The following is a 16,608-nucleotide window of genomic DNA, read 5'->3' on the forward strand; positions in this document are numbered from 1 at the left end:
TCAATGTGGAGATGGGAGATTCTAGGTGTGGTACACTGCACATAATCAGACTATTTTGATATATTGGTTGATTTTGTTGAACTTTTTTTTTCCTTCATTGTAAGGGATGACTATGGGAGGAGTCAAGCAAAAGGATATAATAGGAAACATAGGGGATGTGAAAACAAAAGATAATCAAAATTTATTCTTAGAAAAGATTTTAAAATAAGATTTAAACTTCTCAAGTCTTAAAACTAAAATGCATAAATAAAAATTGTATTTACTGTACACAGCAACAATAATCTGGAAAACTATAGACTAGATGATATAAAGGGAATGTGTAGGCTTATTGAAAATATAGCTCAATAAACAGAAAAGTGGGATTTTTTTATGGCATTTTCATTCATTCAGTGAACATTTATTAGGCAGTTATGTATACCATACTACGCTAGCAAAGACATAAATATATATAAGCTGTGGTCCCTGCCTTCAATGACTCTAGTAAACTGCACAAACTAGAATTCAGATTGCAATCATAGAAAAAGCAAGAAAGATACTCCAGGTTTGGGCTAATCCAAAAAAGTCTGGAGGATCATAAGGGGACAAAGGGGGTAAGGGAAAGGAGAGGAATAAGTTAATCCTAGGGATCTCCTAGGGCAGGGGTTGTTAACCTTTTGTGTTATGAACTTTTTGGGCAGTCTGATGAAATTTGTGGATTCATTCTCAAAATGCTTTAAAATGCATGCCATAAAATACATAGGACTACAAAGGAAACCAATTCTGCTGAAAGAGTTACAAATATATGTGTGTGTGTGTGTGTGTGCGTGTGTGTCTGTATACAAATGTATATAAAGTGCACTGCTTAATTCTACAGTCTCCAAATTTACTACCCTGTGGCCAACCTGGTGATCAGCCTCTTCAAATTAGGCTGGTCCTCAAATGAAAACCCAATAAACTTTCACAGAATCATAGTAATTTATAGATTATCTAGGACAGCCTCCTCATTTTGGATATGGCTCAGAGAGCTAAAATGTCCAGTGTCATACAGGGAGCAAGTAGTAGAGCTGGGATTCAAACCAGTCATACAACAATACAATAAATCTGCACAAGAACATGTAATAGATTTCAGTTAAAAGGGCCCTTAGAGGTTAAGTCCAACCTTCTCACTTTACAAAAGGAAACCTCTAGGTCCCAAATTGTTTTTTGTACAGTGCTACTTTTCTAGCAACATGCTGATATATGATGTAACTGTGAAGTAAATATATAGTTCACAATTATATACCCCTTCAACATTCTTAAAGGATGTTACATACATGTTTAATCAGCCATATTACTTCATAATTATACCAGTGATATTTGGAAAGGTGAATAAAAATAGTATACTAATATTATTAATTTCTAAAGGGATAATTAAAAATTTTGGTCTTTAACTTTTCTGAGTGTGGCCTCTGAACTTAATACTTGTATCAGAAAAAAATCCCAGACCTAGCAATTCCTCGTTCTTCCTTTTCTTTTACACTGTTGAATTTAGGTTCAGTTTCTGCAAGTTCTTTTTGCTTTTCCTCTATTTTCTCAAGAAGCTTCTGCCTTTCTTTTAACAGGCGTTTCTGAAAATGAAAGAAGAAGATACATGAGAAATTCTTAAGCTAATTTTATCAAACTAGTATAAAAGTAAGATAAAATCAAAGAAATATGAGAAAAACTACTTTTCAAGAAGCAATGCAAGCCACAAAAAAAAAAAGCCATCTTATTCATTTACTAACTGATTCAACAAACATTAAGCACCTATCTGAACTGAGATCATTTGATGTGGCAACTTACTAAAAAAAGCCAGAGGTGAATTTTTTGTGGCAAAAATCTGCCCAACCATTTTAATCTACATATTTCTTTTTTTTTTTTAATTTCAGCTTACCCTTTGTTCACTGTTGCCTGCTAATTCATCTTGCAAATCCTTAGCTTTAAGCTCTAATTTAGTCCTCTGTTTAATTTGTTCTTGTCTTTCAGCACTAAGCTGCTCTTTTTCTTCTTTCATTGCTGAAATTTTTGTTTTCAATTCTCGAACCTGTCGTTCAATATCCTATATTTTAAAAAAAAATGGGTTTAATAGAAATTAGCTGAATGTCATAGGACCACAGATTTGAAAGAGAGAACATAGAAGTCCCTAGTCCAAGTCCATAATTTATATATAAAGAAACTAAGGCTTCAAAAGGTTAAGTGACTTGACCTTCATAATGAACAATTAACCACAAAATTTAGGTATTACTCTTTAACTTGTTCCTCTGATTCCAAATCTACTTCTCTTTCTAAAAGGAACAGAGTTAAGATTTGTACGTAGATCAACTGACTCTAAAATCAATTCTTTTTTCTACCACATTATGCTAGTTCATAACATTTAGAAGGCAAATCTAATATGAACTATAATATGTCACTAATCTTTTCCCTGTCCTGTGTCTCTTTCCTTCTTACTACCTTTTCTGTATTCTCCCAGCCTTTACACTCTTTAAAACTTAATGGAAATGGGACAGGGTATAAGTAATAAATAAATAAAATATTACTCTTTCCTATCCTATATTCAAAAGGTGTTAATTCATACCTGCTTTCACTCTCTCTCTCTCTAACAATCATTCATCTGCACTAGCTACACTCTCCTCCCCAATCTGATCCCTTGGTGAAGTAGTTTAACTCTACACTGCCCCCTTCTCTAGAATTCCTTGCCCTCTTACCATTTTGCTGGTCTTGCTCTGCTATGCCCCTTAGCCTTGGATTCCTCCTACCATCTGTTGCCTTCACTTCTACTGATATGTGGCTAACCAAAGCTATAAAAAATCACCAAACTGTGCTGACTGAATCCATTATAAATTTGTGCTACATAATCTCAACTGGATCCTCTCTGGCAAAATAGTGCTTCTACGATTCCCTATCAGTCAACCACAGTGGCTTTTCCAAAACATTTTATTGTTCATCAAACCACTCACAGTTCCCCTCCCTCTTAACTAAGCACCTTACCCTGTATTTTACTGAAAATAATTGAGGATGTTCACTGGGAACTCCCTCTTCGCTCTTCCTCCTTATTGCACAGCCCTCAAATACTTTCTGTAACAATTTCCTCCTTCATCTCTGTCTCACAAGAGGAGGCCCTTTTCCTGACCAAAGCACACACCCTCTACACATCCCAATCCATCTTACCTTCTCCAGCAGGTTGCCCCCTCTATCATCTCCATTTTATCACTTATCTTCAGAATTTCCTTATCTCCTAGTTGCTTTCCTAATGCCTATGAAAATGCCTATATCTTCCCCATCCTTAAAGCTTCACTTGATCCATCCATCCCCACTAGCTTTTATCCTTTCTCTCTCCTCCCCTTCTGTGGCTAAAATCCTTGAAAAGCCTCTCTACAATCAATGCCTCCACCTCCTTTGCTCTCATTTTCTTAGAGTCAGGTTTTCAATTTCATCATTCAACTGAAATTACTTTCACCAAAGTCACTAAGGATCTAATGGCCAAATCTACTGGCCTTTCCTCAGTCCTCCTATTTCTTGACTTCTCTGGAAACTTTGACACTATTGAACATTTCTCTTAATACTCTTTTCTTCTACTATTTCATCATATTAATACATCCCGTTTCTTCTACTACTGACTGTGCCTTTTCAGTTTCCTTTGCTGGGTCTTCATTCAAATCTTGCCCCACTAAACATGGATATCCCACAAGGGTTGCCCTGGGCCCTCTTCTATATTAAGGAAACATTGTAAAAACCTCTGGCCATAGTTTCCTTAACCCTAAGGAAAGGTAAAAACCTCTAGCCATGGTTTTCTTAACCCTGCTCTACATTATTCCTCTTGGTAATCTCATCAGCTCCCACTAATTTAATTTTCATTCCTATGCTGATGATTCTCAGGTCTATTTGTTCAGCCCTAACTTCTCTGCAGAACTCCAGGCTCACATCTCCAATTGTCTATTGCACATCTTGAACTAGATATCCTATAGATATCTTAAATTCAACATGTCCAAAACTAAACCCATAATCTTTTCCCTTAAATTCTCCCCTCTTCCCAACTTCCCTAGTACTGTCCAGGGTACCACCATCCTCCTAATCAATCATCCAGGCTAAACCTAGGTATCATCTTTGACTCAATTCTCACTCCCCACGTATAACCTGTGGCCAAGACCTGCTAATTTTACCTTCACAACAGCCCTCATATTCCCTTCTTTCCTGACACTGTCACTACCCTAGTAGAAGTCTTCTTCACCTCACACTTAAGACTACTGAAACAGTCTGCTGCTTGGGCTCCCTGCCTCAAGTTTCTTCCCACCCTAGGCCATTCTCTATTTGGCTGTCAAATTGATCTTTCTATAGGTCTAACCGTGTCTTTTCCCCCTACTCCCATTCAGTAAACTCCAATAGCTCCCTATTACCTCAGGATCAAATATAAAATCCTTTGTTTGACTTTAAAAGCCCATCCTAACTTTCCAGTCTTCTTACATTGTATTCCTATCTATGTACTCTGGGATCCAAAGACTCTGGCCTCCTCACTGTTCCTGGTACAAGACACTCCATTTCCCTGTTCCATGCGTTTTTACTGGCTGATCACCATGCCTAGAATGCTCTTCCTCCTGGATTCCATCATTAGCATCCTATCCTCACTTTTTTCCTCCTTGAAACTCTTGGTTCTCTTTAGGCTGTCCCCTGGAATTCTATTCTCCTTCATCTCCATCTTTTGGCTTGACTTCCTTCAGGTCCCAGCTAAAATCCCACTTTCTGCAAGAAGACTTTACCAATCCCCCACAATACTAGTGCCTTTCCTCTGGGAATACCTTGGTTTTGCCTTGTATATCTCATTTGTACATGGATGTTTTCAAGATGTCTCCCCCATTAGAATGTGAATTACTTGAGTGCAGGGACTGTTTTTGCTTTTCTTTGCATTCCCAGTGCTTAACATTATGATTGGCACACAGTAAGTGCTTAATAAAGGTTTAACTACCTGTGGCTCATACTCACAGGTATACAGCCTGCTAGCTATTAAGGTTATAGTGATTTTCTTTCCCCACTCAAGTACAGAAGGCTCTTTATCCAGCAAAATGACCACCCTACTATAGTCTTACCTCCATCTTATCTCTAGCATCCTGTTGAGCATCTCTTAATTGTCTCGATTTCTCTCCACTTGTCTCTCTTTTAGCAGATAGCTGCAAATAAAAGATACCAGCAAATTAACTATAAAGGTCATATAAAGAAAGACTATTCGCATTTGGAGAAAGAACTGATAAATAGAAGAATTACACCCACACCCACCCACAGTTATTTGTGCCCAATGGTGGTCATCTCTAGAGCACGGTGGGGGGGGATGGGTAGAAAAAAAGGAGGAAAAAAAAGAAATTTACACAATGATTTTGTTGTATATTTGAAAGGAATAGCAAGTTGTGCATTTGCAGTTTTGCAGTTAGATTTGCAGTTTCATATACAATCATCTTTTTTATTGTATATGTTATGGAAATGTTTGTTTTATTTCATAAAAATGTACTAATGTAATGAAAAAAGGAAAAAAATTTTAAAAAAAAGTATTCTGGGCATCAGGACACAGCCTATAAAAAGTCACAAAAGCAAGAGATGAAATGATGAATATGTGCAACAAGAAGTAGGTTAATTTGACTTGTGGGGCAGAAATTGGATGAGATAGCCTCTGAGCTACCTTCTAAATCTGAATGTTTGTGATTTCAGAATATTTAAAAAAAAACTAGGAAATTAAGGAAAAGTCAGTTAAAAATTATTCTCATTCTTTTTCATCTAGCTAGAGTAATATTTATTTAGACCATTTTTTTTTCTTTCAATGTCACTTCATTTTGCTCATCAAGAATAAAACTGACAGGCATAGTGGTGAATCCTAAATAAAGTACTGTTTAGTGCACACAAAAAAAGATAATACCACTGCTTAGGCATTAAGTACTTGTCTACTATTTCCCAATATTATCCAAATATTTCTATTCTGCATACCTGTATACCTTGTTTTAACCAAAGCTGTTCTAGGAAAATGTGGATTTACACTGACATATTGGGGTTGGGGGAAAGGGAATAATTATTTGATTTATAAAATAAGTTTTTATTTTAAAACAAATTTTTTTTCAGAGGTAATTGGGGTTAAGTGACTTGCCCAGGGTCACAGAGCTAGTAAGTGTCTGAAGCTGGATTTGAACTCAGGTCCTCCTGACTCCAGGGCTGGTGCTTTATCTACAATGCCACCTAGCTGTCCCTAAAAGAGGTTTTTAAATGGGGAATTATGATAAGATTTTTTTAAATAGCAAAATCTCTAATATGCATGTTTTAAATTACTTTATTATGAAATTCTGCATATAATTTTTCAGGAACATCTCTATAATATCAAGTGAAGTAACCTTGTATCTTACATCAGAAACAAGAAGAATTGCAATACTTTCTTGAATACCACTAGTTATATTATTCATGGAAGGAAGAGGTGGCTAAATATAACCGGTTGTTTGAGTTTCTAAGTTAAGTGATCTAAATTTATGGAAGAATCAGAAAAATATTGTATTTTGAATAATTCATTATCAGAGCTAAGCAAAATTAATCTAGAATGGGAGTAAAAACCTTCCATTAAAATTAAAAAGGGCTATTCTGTCTTTAAAAGATAATACCCCTTTCTTCTGAAATAATTCCTCAACATACTCAAAGAGGCAAATCGAATATATGAAAACCACATAAGTACTTAGGACTCATTCTAGTTTGGATTTCAAAATACCTGACATTTTCTTTTTAATTAAATGAAAGAAAAATATTTTCTAGTAGACTCATTCAAAATAAGAAAAGCTAAACATTTTTTAAAAGAAAAAGTAGCTAAAAGGTACGTTTATCTAAAAATGAAAAGAATTACATCTTAAGTGGCAAAAATAGACAAGTTTTTTACCTCATCGAGTTTGGCACGAGTTTCATTAAGCTCTTGATTATAAATGGTATATTCCAGGGCTCTCCTCATTTTATCCCATTTTTGATACTGTGCAAGTTCTTCTTTTTCCTCCTCTAGAGTATGTAATCTCTCTTCAATATATTTTAACAACTCATTGATTTTTTCCCGTTTGCCCTCTTTAAGAAAAAAGGATAAGAACAATTTTATATAATAAAGTGTACTTTTCAAAGATGTCATGAATTGAATTGAATTTTAGGAGTGTGAGACATTCACTTTACATTAAACATCACAAAAATTTAAAATAAATGAGGCTATCCTGCTTTAACAAACCACAACAGGTAGAATCACTATTTTAAAAGGGACCAAAGAACATTCAAATACCTAGAAATATCGATGCTGGATCCTTCAATAACCACATGTGATGAATAACTCAGTTGTATGCCTCATGTGAAGCTGCCTCTCCTGCTAACCGCGTTTCTTCTCATACAAAAACACCAACATACCATACTGGGCCACTGAGTTAGTGCTAAATTACAGAAGTTATGGAAGTATGTCACAACTGAGTTTACAATCTGCATACAGCACAGATGTCATAATCTTTTTCAATTCTGTTAGAGGTGAAGATCATAGATCTTAGATGTTTATGGTCTACGAAAACACAACTAAAGTAAAAATAGCATGTCTATGGAAAACGTATTTAGTGTTGGAATGATTACTGCATATTCTATTACAACTAACCCCTAAAAATGACAAATTTACTTAAAACCTTATTTTTCAAGTCCTGTTCTGACTTAGTTCAAGTGTGGCCAAAATATTCACTGAGCTTTTAAAGCACATTATTATGCTCTAAATATTCAGTAATAAACTGTTTTAAAGATCTTTGTCTTTAAGAAGATTTTAATTTCTGATAGTAAATGCAAAAACAATAACTCATTTTTCAGATTTGTAAAACAATACAGTATCCTTAAGTAAAAATGTAGCTGTTAAATATATCAAATAATTTGTTAACCTATATTCATTACATAACAATGCACTACATGTCAGAATGGACTCTACAATAAACCTGGAGTCTTTCAATAGATCTTTGGTTTTCACAGCAGAGATTCTTTCAAAAATTAAGCTTTTGCTGAAAAGTAAAAGTCCCTCTCCCTCTTTGTTGTTAATGAAATGTTTTCCCCTTTGACAGAAATGTAATGGATTGGCTTATGTAAAATACTCCATCTGACCAAGGGCTAAATAAAGTATTTTGACATACTATGGAGTTAGGATTAATTTACACTAATGTTGTATGCAAAGAGTGGCATTAAAAAAAAAAAAAAAACCAGTTAACATCTGTCAAATGCAGTAGAAAATGAAGAAAGGTTGGTGTATGTGTTTTCCTTCTTTTCCTCTCACCTAACGTAGAGCATTCATTTAGTACAATTGTAAGTTATTTTACTCTCACAGTTAATAACTTAGCAAAAGCTTTTTCATTAAAACCATTTTCACTAGGCAGTAAACAGTATTACTCTACTTGTATTTTTAAATCTTTCTCATGTTAAGAATTTTGCTTCTTTGTAGATTAGAAAAAGCACAATCTTCTTGGTATCTTTAGTGAAGCTACTAAGTGCTATCTTCAATCTCCTAGTAACTAGGAATAAAAATCATGTAATGAAGCTTTAAATATTTCTTTCAAAATATACAAATATTCTTAAAATATAAACGTTCTAAAACATCATAGCCAAATTACCAACACTGTAATATTTATAAAGTTGGCAATGTTCTTTACTTCACTTACGTGCCTCTATTAACTGCCTTAGTAATGTTATCTTGGGCCTATGAGGTTCTATAAGCTTAGTTCTTTTGCTAACAATGATCTCTACTTCTTACACAGTAGTAAAAAAAATACATTGAGCTGTGCAACCCAACAACTGCTAGAAGAATAACCTAATGATGGACAGTTGTAAAATTGTAAACTTTTTACACTGCTCTTTTGTTAATGCAATTAATGTTTTGCATGTGATTTAATCCTTAAATACAAAAAAAGGAAAGAAATTATACTTAGGAAATTTCCAAGTTGAATCTTATAACTTTACAAACTTCCTAAAAGAATCCTAAAGTACCATTCCTCCCCAACCCCCAATATACACAAGGAACTGAAACTTAACAAAACTGAAATTCCTGTGTTCGTTAAAGTAGGTACCAAAATCCCTTGTACTCATTAATAATGAAATCCTCAATGATAAGAGTAAACTAAGGCACACAACTGATGAAATGAAGTAACCCCTAACACCACTGTATTTCAATTAAGGAATAAATGTTATAGGAAACATTAGACTTCAAATTATTTCAAATTGACTCTCTACAAAATTACATATGTACTATCAAACATCATACATCTGTGAGATTAAGAATTACTCTTCACAACTAAAAAGAATAAGCTAAAACCAGAGGAGTTATTTTACCTGTTTCTTTCATTAAAGAAATGCTTTCCTCTTTACGTTCATCATATACTCGAGTACCAGCTACTTCTCTCAACAGCTTCAGTCTCTGAGAGTCTGGTGCTGTGGCCATCTGGTTAATCTAAAAAAGTTAAATAAATAGTTAAATGACTACATATTGTTCTTTCACTAAGTTTATTCAAGAACAAAAGCTAAACAGAAAGTTCTATCTTGATTAAACTGTTAAAATATTCAAATACTTGATACCTTCTTTCATAGTTGTTTTAATAAATCACAAATTTGATATTTTAATATCTGCAATCTAATATCTGAAATACATATACACATCAAGAGAAATTAACTTAAAACACCAAATTTGGAATTAAAGTATTCACAACCTTGCTTTGAGAAAAGGACTCCCATAAATGATTGTATTTGGGGATCCAACACTATCTCACCAGTCAACATCTTGCTTCTAGTATCCTCAGCAGGATACAGAAAATCAAAGGCTTCTTGTGTTGGGGAATCACCTGAGCCACCAGAACAGTTATGGCTTCTATAGTACTTTCATAAAGAAGAATGAAGAATTATCATGGACATAAAGTGTTAGGGGGTTGGTGAAATACCTGTCAAAATTAGTAAAACTTTAAGGACTGCTGCTGTTACAAAAGAATGCAAGATAACAAACAATTTTCTTACTAGATTTCTGGTAAGAGTTCATTTTCCTTTTCATCATTTCATTTTGTGGTATTTTGAAAGTAGTATTTTTAATTTATCAGAATATTAATTTTCCCTTAATGATGTATACAGAGTCGCTGCTATAATCTTAACATGATACTACTTTTGAAAGGTAATATGATCATATTGCCTTACAAAAGCCATATTTTTTCCAGGTAGAAGGTATCTCAAACTTTACAAAAGTCAGTCAGTGATAAAATAAAATTTGCTGAAACACACTTTTGTAACCAAGAAATCTGTTTAGTATTTACGATACCCTTGCATATTACTGAAGCAAAACTTTCAATAATAATAATCAATACAAAGTGGTCAAAACTGAATCAATAAGTTCTTTCTAAACCTAAGAGGAAAATGAGATTTGTTTAAATTAAAACTTAAAGCAACTGGCTCATATGACCTTCACAGAAAAAAAAAAAGAGAAATAAATTAGGTGCCCAATGATTATGAAAGAGTTAAATAGTGGTATATAAATATGAAATATTATTTTGTTATAAAAAATGACAAATGCGAGAAATTCAGAAAAACATGGGAAGTCTGATATGAACTGAAAAGGCAAAGTAAATAAACCCAGAATATATACAATTACTACAGTAATGAAAATGAAATAATAAAATAATCAAAACAAAAAGAATACTAAAATGAAGCTGGACTCTGAGGAACTATAACAGATCCTGGAGTAGGAGAATAAAAGAGTAAACATCTCCCTCTTTTCTGTGCATGGGAGTGTGTGTATGGGTGGGGGGGGTGTTATGGACACAGAAGCGTTGCTACATATTATCTGCTGACAACTTTGTGTTGGTTGGCTTTGCTTAACTATCTTTCTTTGTTACAAAAAAGGACTATTTGGTGAGGAAGTGAAAGGGATACCCAGAAATGATGGAGATGGAAAAACAAGAGTCATCAATAAAATTTATTTGGTTTAAGAAAAGAAAATATTAGTCTCAATAAACTAAATTTATTCAAGTGTCCATATGCAACTGTTCTTTACCTTTCCTTGTTTTACAATGTAATAAGGATTACTTCGAGAAAATCCAGCACTCTCAAGTAGATTCATCACATCATTTTTCCTGTCAATAAACATTAAGTAGATATATTTTCATATGAATAATCATAAAATTTTTCACCTCTAAGTATAAACTACTGACTAGCTCAGTTGTTAGGTAACTTAAAGGAAAACAAACAGTTGTTCAACAAAGATCAAATTTTATCATTATATTTTAAGAACATGAAAAATTTTTTTGTATTTTTAGGAAATAAATAGCCAACTAAATACTAATTAAAGAAAAATCACATAGGCATACTAATAGGTGTGGGAAAAAAAATTGTTCTTTGTCATTATTTTTACTGGCTAAAGAAGAAAAAGGAAACTACTTACGTTACCATTTTCTTATCTAAAAAATACTGATCTTTTTTGGCACCAATGACTCTACGAAGTGAAACTTCTTCTTTATCAATCTAATAAAAGCAAAAACAAACATATAACCATTTAAGTTTAGCTCACTGCATTTATTTTAAATATATACATAGGCTTTATCAAACATCTCATTTCTCACCTGGCTATACTACTTTGGGACTTCTCTAACTGACATTTCCATCATAAGCTTTAGTTGAGACCTCCTTTCACCATCCCTGACCTCACCCATTTCACTTTCCTTTTGTAGATTATCTTCCCCTCCAATAGGCTGTAAGTTCCTCGAGGGTAGGGATTTTCCTTTTTTCATATTTGTATCCCTAGCACTTAGCACAGTGCTTGGCACATAGGCACTTAATAAATATTTATTAACTATTGACTATTATCCTACTTGGTCCTATTTCTTAACATATTTCTTTACATAATATAAATCACTTGAACTTTAACACTTAATTTTTTCCTAGAAGGTACTTTGGAAAGACAAAATTAGAAGATGAAAGGAAAAAGTTCCAATGAATGTGTTTTGCTTAAAAAAAAGTTGGTTAAAGTTTTAGACACTTTAAAAGTTTATGAAATCTTTGTTATAATTACTGAAAAAATTTAATAAACAACTCACTGGTAATCTGTTGTCTGAATTATCAAAAATGATCTCAACAAAAGCAGATATGACTCGAGGTCCAGTGCCTTCCTAAAATGAAAGAAAACAATAAGTGTAATGTTCTCTTATAGCAGTTTTGTTATTTTCCAACATATACCTTTCGGAAAGGGTGCTGAATAGTAACCAACAGATTGTGAAAATGAAGTTTCATCAAATTATTCTATATTCCTACAACCATAGTAACAGGATTTTAGCTTAAAACAATACATACAACTCTCAAATAAATGGGAGGCACCAGGTTGCCTAATGAGGGATGAACCAGCTGGATATGGAGCATGTCAAAGCTTTTGGGCTAATTGGAGCAGGACAAGGTCTGGGAGTATCCCTTATCCTTCCAGCCTGGACAAGATAGGAAAGTCCAGTCTTGAGAAGGGAAAAAAAAAGAGAGAGAGAGAAAGCAAAAGATTAAATGAGCTTAAACTGAAAAAGTAAATGTAATGATTAGACAAAAACAACTTCCTAACAGTAAGGGGCATTATTATTTAGGGAAATAGGTATAAAATTAATGGGACTTTTTGATATCCTATTTTTGAGATCAGGGCTTAGCAAAGTGCCTAGCATACAGGAGGCACTTAAAAAACTTCCTGAATTTTGTTATACGGTATAATTATCTAAATATGGCATGTAATTCCAACAATTTTTAGTACTACAAAGATTATACATGTCCTCTTGTCCTTCATATTGGAAAATAACTATTTATAGTACTGAGTAAAAATGTGGCTAAAAAGTCCAACTACAATTTGCAAGCCTTTCTATGCTGGAGACACAAGGAAGACTAGCAATGTATTACCTAGTTTATATCGGGTGCTCTTCAGCTTTTCACACAACTTCAGGTTCTGGTTATGATTCTTAGCTACCCTACTCCCCAGTGCCAAACTCTTCCTTCTCTTCCTCAACAAACCTGTACTCCTGCTTTTTAGTCCCTTATTGGGACTTGATCCTCCTTGATGTAAAGATAAGGAAATTTCTCTTATAACAAGTATTTAGGAGCTAGACCCAAATTTCTTGCAAACATTATATTCAAATGAGCCCTGTTACTTCCATAAAGCAGACTAAACTGTACAGCAACACAATATAGCGATATTAACTGAAAGAATTACATAAGCTTACTAAAGATCTTTATGCACAGGAATAGGTGATAATTTAAAACATATCTAATATATACAAAAAATTAAACAATCTTACTTACATGTAACAAAGCCAATCTCTGTTCTGGACGAAGATGACTGAATTCATCACTGAGTACAAACTGAATAGCTATAATAAGCACATAAACACGATCATTAGCATAGTAATTTTTTAAAAAGAGGGAGGAGTGTCTGTCTTGCTTGATTTTTTAAAAAATAACTGCCCAAAGGATCACAGATTAAGAACTAGAAGGGATGTTAAAAGTCATCTAGTTCAACCCTCTCTTTTATAGAAACAGAGGCCAAGGGCGGTAAGGTGACTTGCCCCAGGTCACAAAGACAGTAGTAAATGGCAGTTAGAATTTGAACTAAGTCTTCTGGGCTCCAGATCAAAGCTCTTTCCAATGTCCAATGCTGCCTTTCATTATTTACTAGAGCACAACTCCAAGAGGGAGAAACTGAAAATAACACATGAATCACATGTTTGCATATGCATAAGAAATATAAAAAGTGTCCTTTATTATCAGACCCATTAATTATAAGAAACGTATGACAAAAACACTTATAAAGAATGTTTACTCGAAAGATAAATTTAATATTTAAAAATAAATTAAATACTACAGTATAAAAATAGGTTATCAAAGGATAAACAACTATTTTTTTGATCAAGTCATGCCAGTTACCTTTCAGCTTCACATTTAAGATACACTGAATTAAAGGTCAAAGATATTTCATTAATAAATTGTCTTGGATCATAGTTCCTTTTAACATGATCAAGTTGGATATGGAGATTAGCAAAATACAAACACACTCTGTGATCAGATACTTCATTACAATAGAAAGAAATACTATTAGTTATAGGAACCCATTCCAAGTTTCCCTGCCATCAAACTCTAGCAACAGGGCAAGATGGGGCTCCTTGGCTTTAATGTGGCACCTGGGAATAGTATCACAGTCCCCTTTTAGTGACAGGGAGATATTTAGTCCAGGCAACAATTCACCTATTCTCAGTTTATGAGGCCAGTAAAGTCCTAGTTATCCTGTGAGAGGCATGGATCTGAGAAAGCAACAATGCCATCTCTTTTTTAAAACCTGTCATTAATATTCTTTAAGAATGAGATGGCCAAAATTTTTCCCTCTTCCCAATCCACCCTCCAACAAAGTCAAGGCTGATTTTATTAAAATAACCCAGTTCCTAGAGGATTTGTTAAAATGTGACAGTGTGTTATAATTCAATCTCCTTAAAAGGAGAACTTTAAAGCTGCATTTATTATTTTCAATAGAATGTTGTTTTACCCAAAGTATTTTAACCTATTTTCTAGAAATAACCGATAAGTGGTTTCATAAAGCATTTTAAAATTGGCAAATTTTATATACATTTATACATTTTATATACATTTTATATACATTTATATACATTTTGTATACATTAGTTCATTTGAGCTCTACAAACTGGCAAGAAAAGGACAATGGGTGTTATCTCCATTTTTATAGCTGAGGAAACAGGCTCAGAGGAGCTTCCATGGCCAAGCATTTGGCAAGTGTTGGAGATAGGATTTGAACTCAGATATTTTAACTACAAGATCAGAATTCTCCCCAGTATAACATAAGACATTTAATCCAAAAGGGGTCCTGTTGATGAATCTAACACAAAGAGTTGTTAGCCTTTTTTGCATCGTGGACCCTTTGGCAGTCTGGTAAAACCTATAGGCCCCTAAAAATATTCTCAGAATAATATTTTTAAATGCATAAAATACATAAGATTACAAAGGAAACCTATTATAATGAAATAGTTATCGAAATATCTAAAAAATAAGTTCAGACCCCAAGATAAAACCTAACAAGAAAATCCCAAATGAAGATATTATTTACTCAATTACAGAAAGCATTTTTAGCTACTTTATAAACACAGCCTAAGAAGACCAGTAAATTAACTGCATTACACTTACTGAAAGATACATCTATATAAAAAAAAAAAAATCAATACCTACCATAAAAAAAATTACTTTTCCCGGATCCATTTCTGCCCACTATAATTTTAAAAAGCACAAATTTTTAAAGTATGAATAAGTCCAAAGCAAATATAACTCTTATGCTAAAAATATTTAAAGACTTTCACATAAATTTTCTAATCTATTCAAAATAAATTTTAATAGTCAAAAGTAAGTGTATAATAAAATATAGATAAAATGAAATTAACAAATAAGACAAAAAGATTTGCCTATGTTACCTGCCGTAAGCAAATAACATTTCATGGCCTTCAACTTGAGTTTAAAAAAATAAATCTGCTTCAATGCTATTAGTCTTTGCTCTTGGCTCAAAAATCTAAGCAAAAATTAAAATTATCAGCCGTCATTCATAATGAATTGATTCATAAAATTTCAGATCTCTAATACATAAGTCACCTAATGTCTCAAAATATTTATGAAGCTATAACTGATCTAAGTTTTAATTCAGAGTACTAATTAAAAAGCTGAGCATAACTACAAAAGGTATAACTACCTACAAGACATTACTACTGATAATGCTACCTTTTGATAACCAATCAACACTGATTTAACTAAGTCAAAATATATATCTCAAAACTGACTTGCATTAAAATGCAATGGTATAAAGCTATAAACAAACATGGTTAATGTTTCAAAATTCTGGCCAAATTATTACAAGATAAAACAAAAGTAGGTACCTGTAGCTTTAAACCACTGTGAACCCTAAAGAATATTTTTTTAAATAAATTACATAACTACAAATAGCCAAAACCATAATGCATTCCATATTTACAAATGGGTAGCACTTTAAAAATTTCACCTACAAGCATTATTGCACAGAAAAGTTTATTATGTGAGGCTAATTAGTTTGATTCAAATAGTAACAAGGTGTCTTATTAGTCAGCAAGATTGATATTTTGTTGGACATCCAAATGTAATTTAGCCAACATAAATGAATACTCACGATATTTTTATACTTAAAAACTGTCAAAATACTTGTCAAATTATACTATTAAAACAACCAAGATTCAATCATTACAATTATGCATAACATAGAATTTGTAAATATAAAGAATGTATGACTATATCATAAAGTATATAAATTATAAAGTACATGCTAGTTGTTATGGCTAGATAGCCTTATTTCTAAAAACATCTACATGCAAAATAAAAATTAATAAATGCATACAAACTACTTGACTCATTAAAAAATGGTTTAAAACAAATTAAATTATTTTCTTCTTGCTTCTGAGAAGACTGCAAGCAATCCTAGATGGGGGGTGCATGAGTGTGAGTGAGAGAGACAGAGACAGAGAGAGAGAGAGACAGAGAGAGAGAGAGAGAGAGAGAGAGAGAGAGAGAGAGAGAGAGAGA

General features: G+C 33.1%; 1 protein-coding gene across 1 annotated transcript in view; it reads right to left on the bottom strand.

Moving 5' to 3' along the window:
* The window catches only part of SMC3 (structural maintenance of chromosomes 3), a 47,070-nt gene that overhangs the window by 20,432 nt on the left and 10,030 nt on the right, over window positions 1–16,608 (bottom strand). The window contains exons 3-12 of the mRNA XM_027851730.1: window positions 15,238–15,276; window positions 13,309–13,376; window positions 12,078–12,149; window positions 11,426–11,505; window positions 11,039–11,117; window positions 9,337–9,454; window positions 6,893–7,068; window positions 5,079–5,159; window positions 1,892–2,056; window positions 1,465–1,586 (exon numbers count right to left, since the gene is read on the bottom strand). Of these exons, the coding sequence (XP_027707531.1) occupies window positions 1,465–1,586; window positions 1,892–2,056; window positions 5,079–5,159; window positions 6,893–7,068; window positions 9,337–9,454; window positions 11,039–11,117; window positions 11,426–11,505; window positions 12,078–12,149; window positions 13,309–13,376; window positions 15,238–15,276 (1,000 nt within the window). The remainder of the gene's footprint in view (window positions 1–1,464; window positions 1,587–1,891; window positions 2,057–5,078; window positions 5,160–6,892; window positions 7,069–9,336; window positions 9,455–11,038; window positions 11,118–11,425; window positions 11,506–12,077; window positions 12,150–13,308; window positions 13,377–15,237; window positions 15,277–16,608) is intronic.

The sequence above is a fragment of the Vombatus ursinus genome, unplaced genomic scaffold (assembly GCF_900497805.2).
Source record: "Vombatus ursinus unplaced genomic scaffold, bare-nosed wombat genome assembly UNPS02009205.1, whole genome shotgun sequence".
Lineage (NCBI taxonomy): Eukaryota > Metazoa > Chordata > Mammalia > Diprotodontia > Vombatidae > Vombatus > Vombatus ursinus.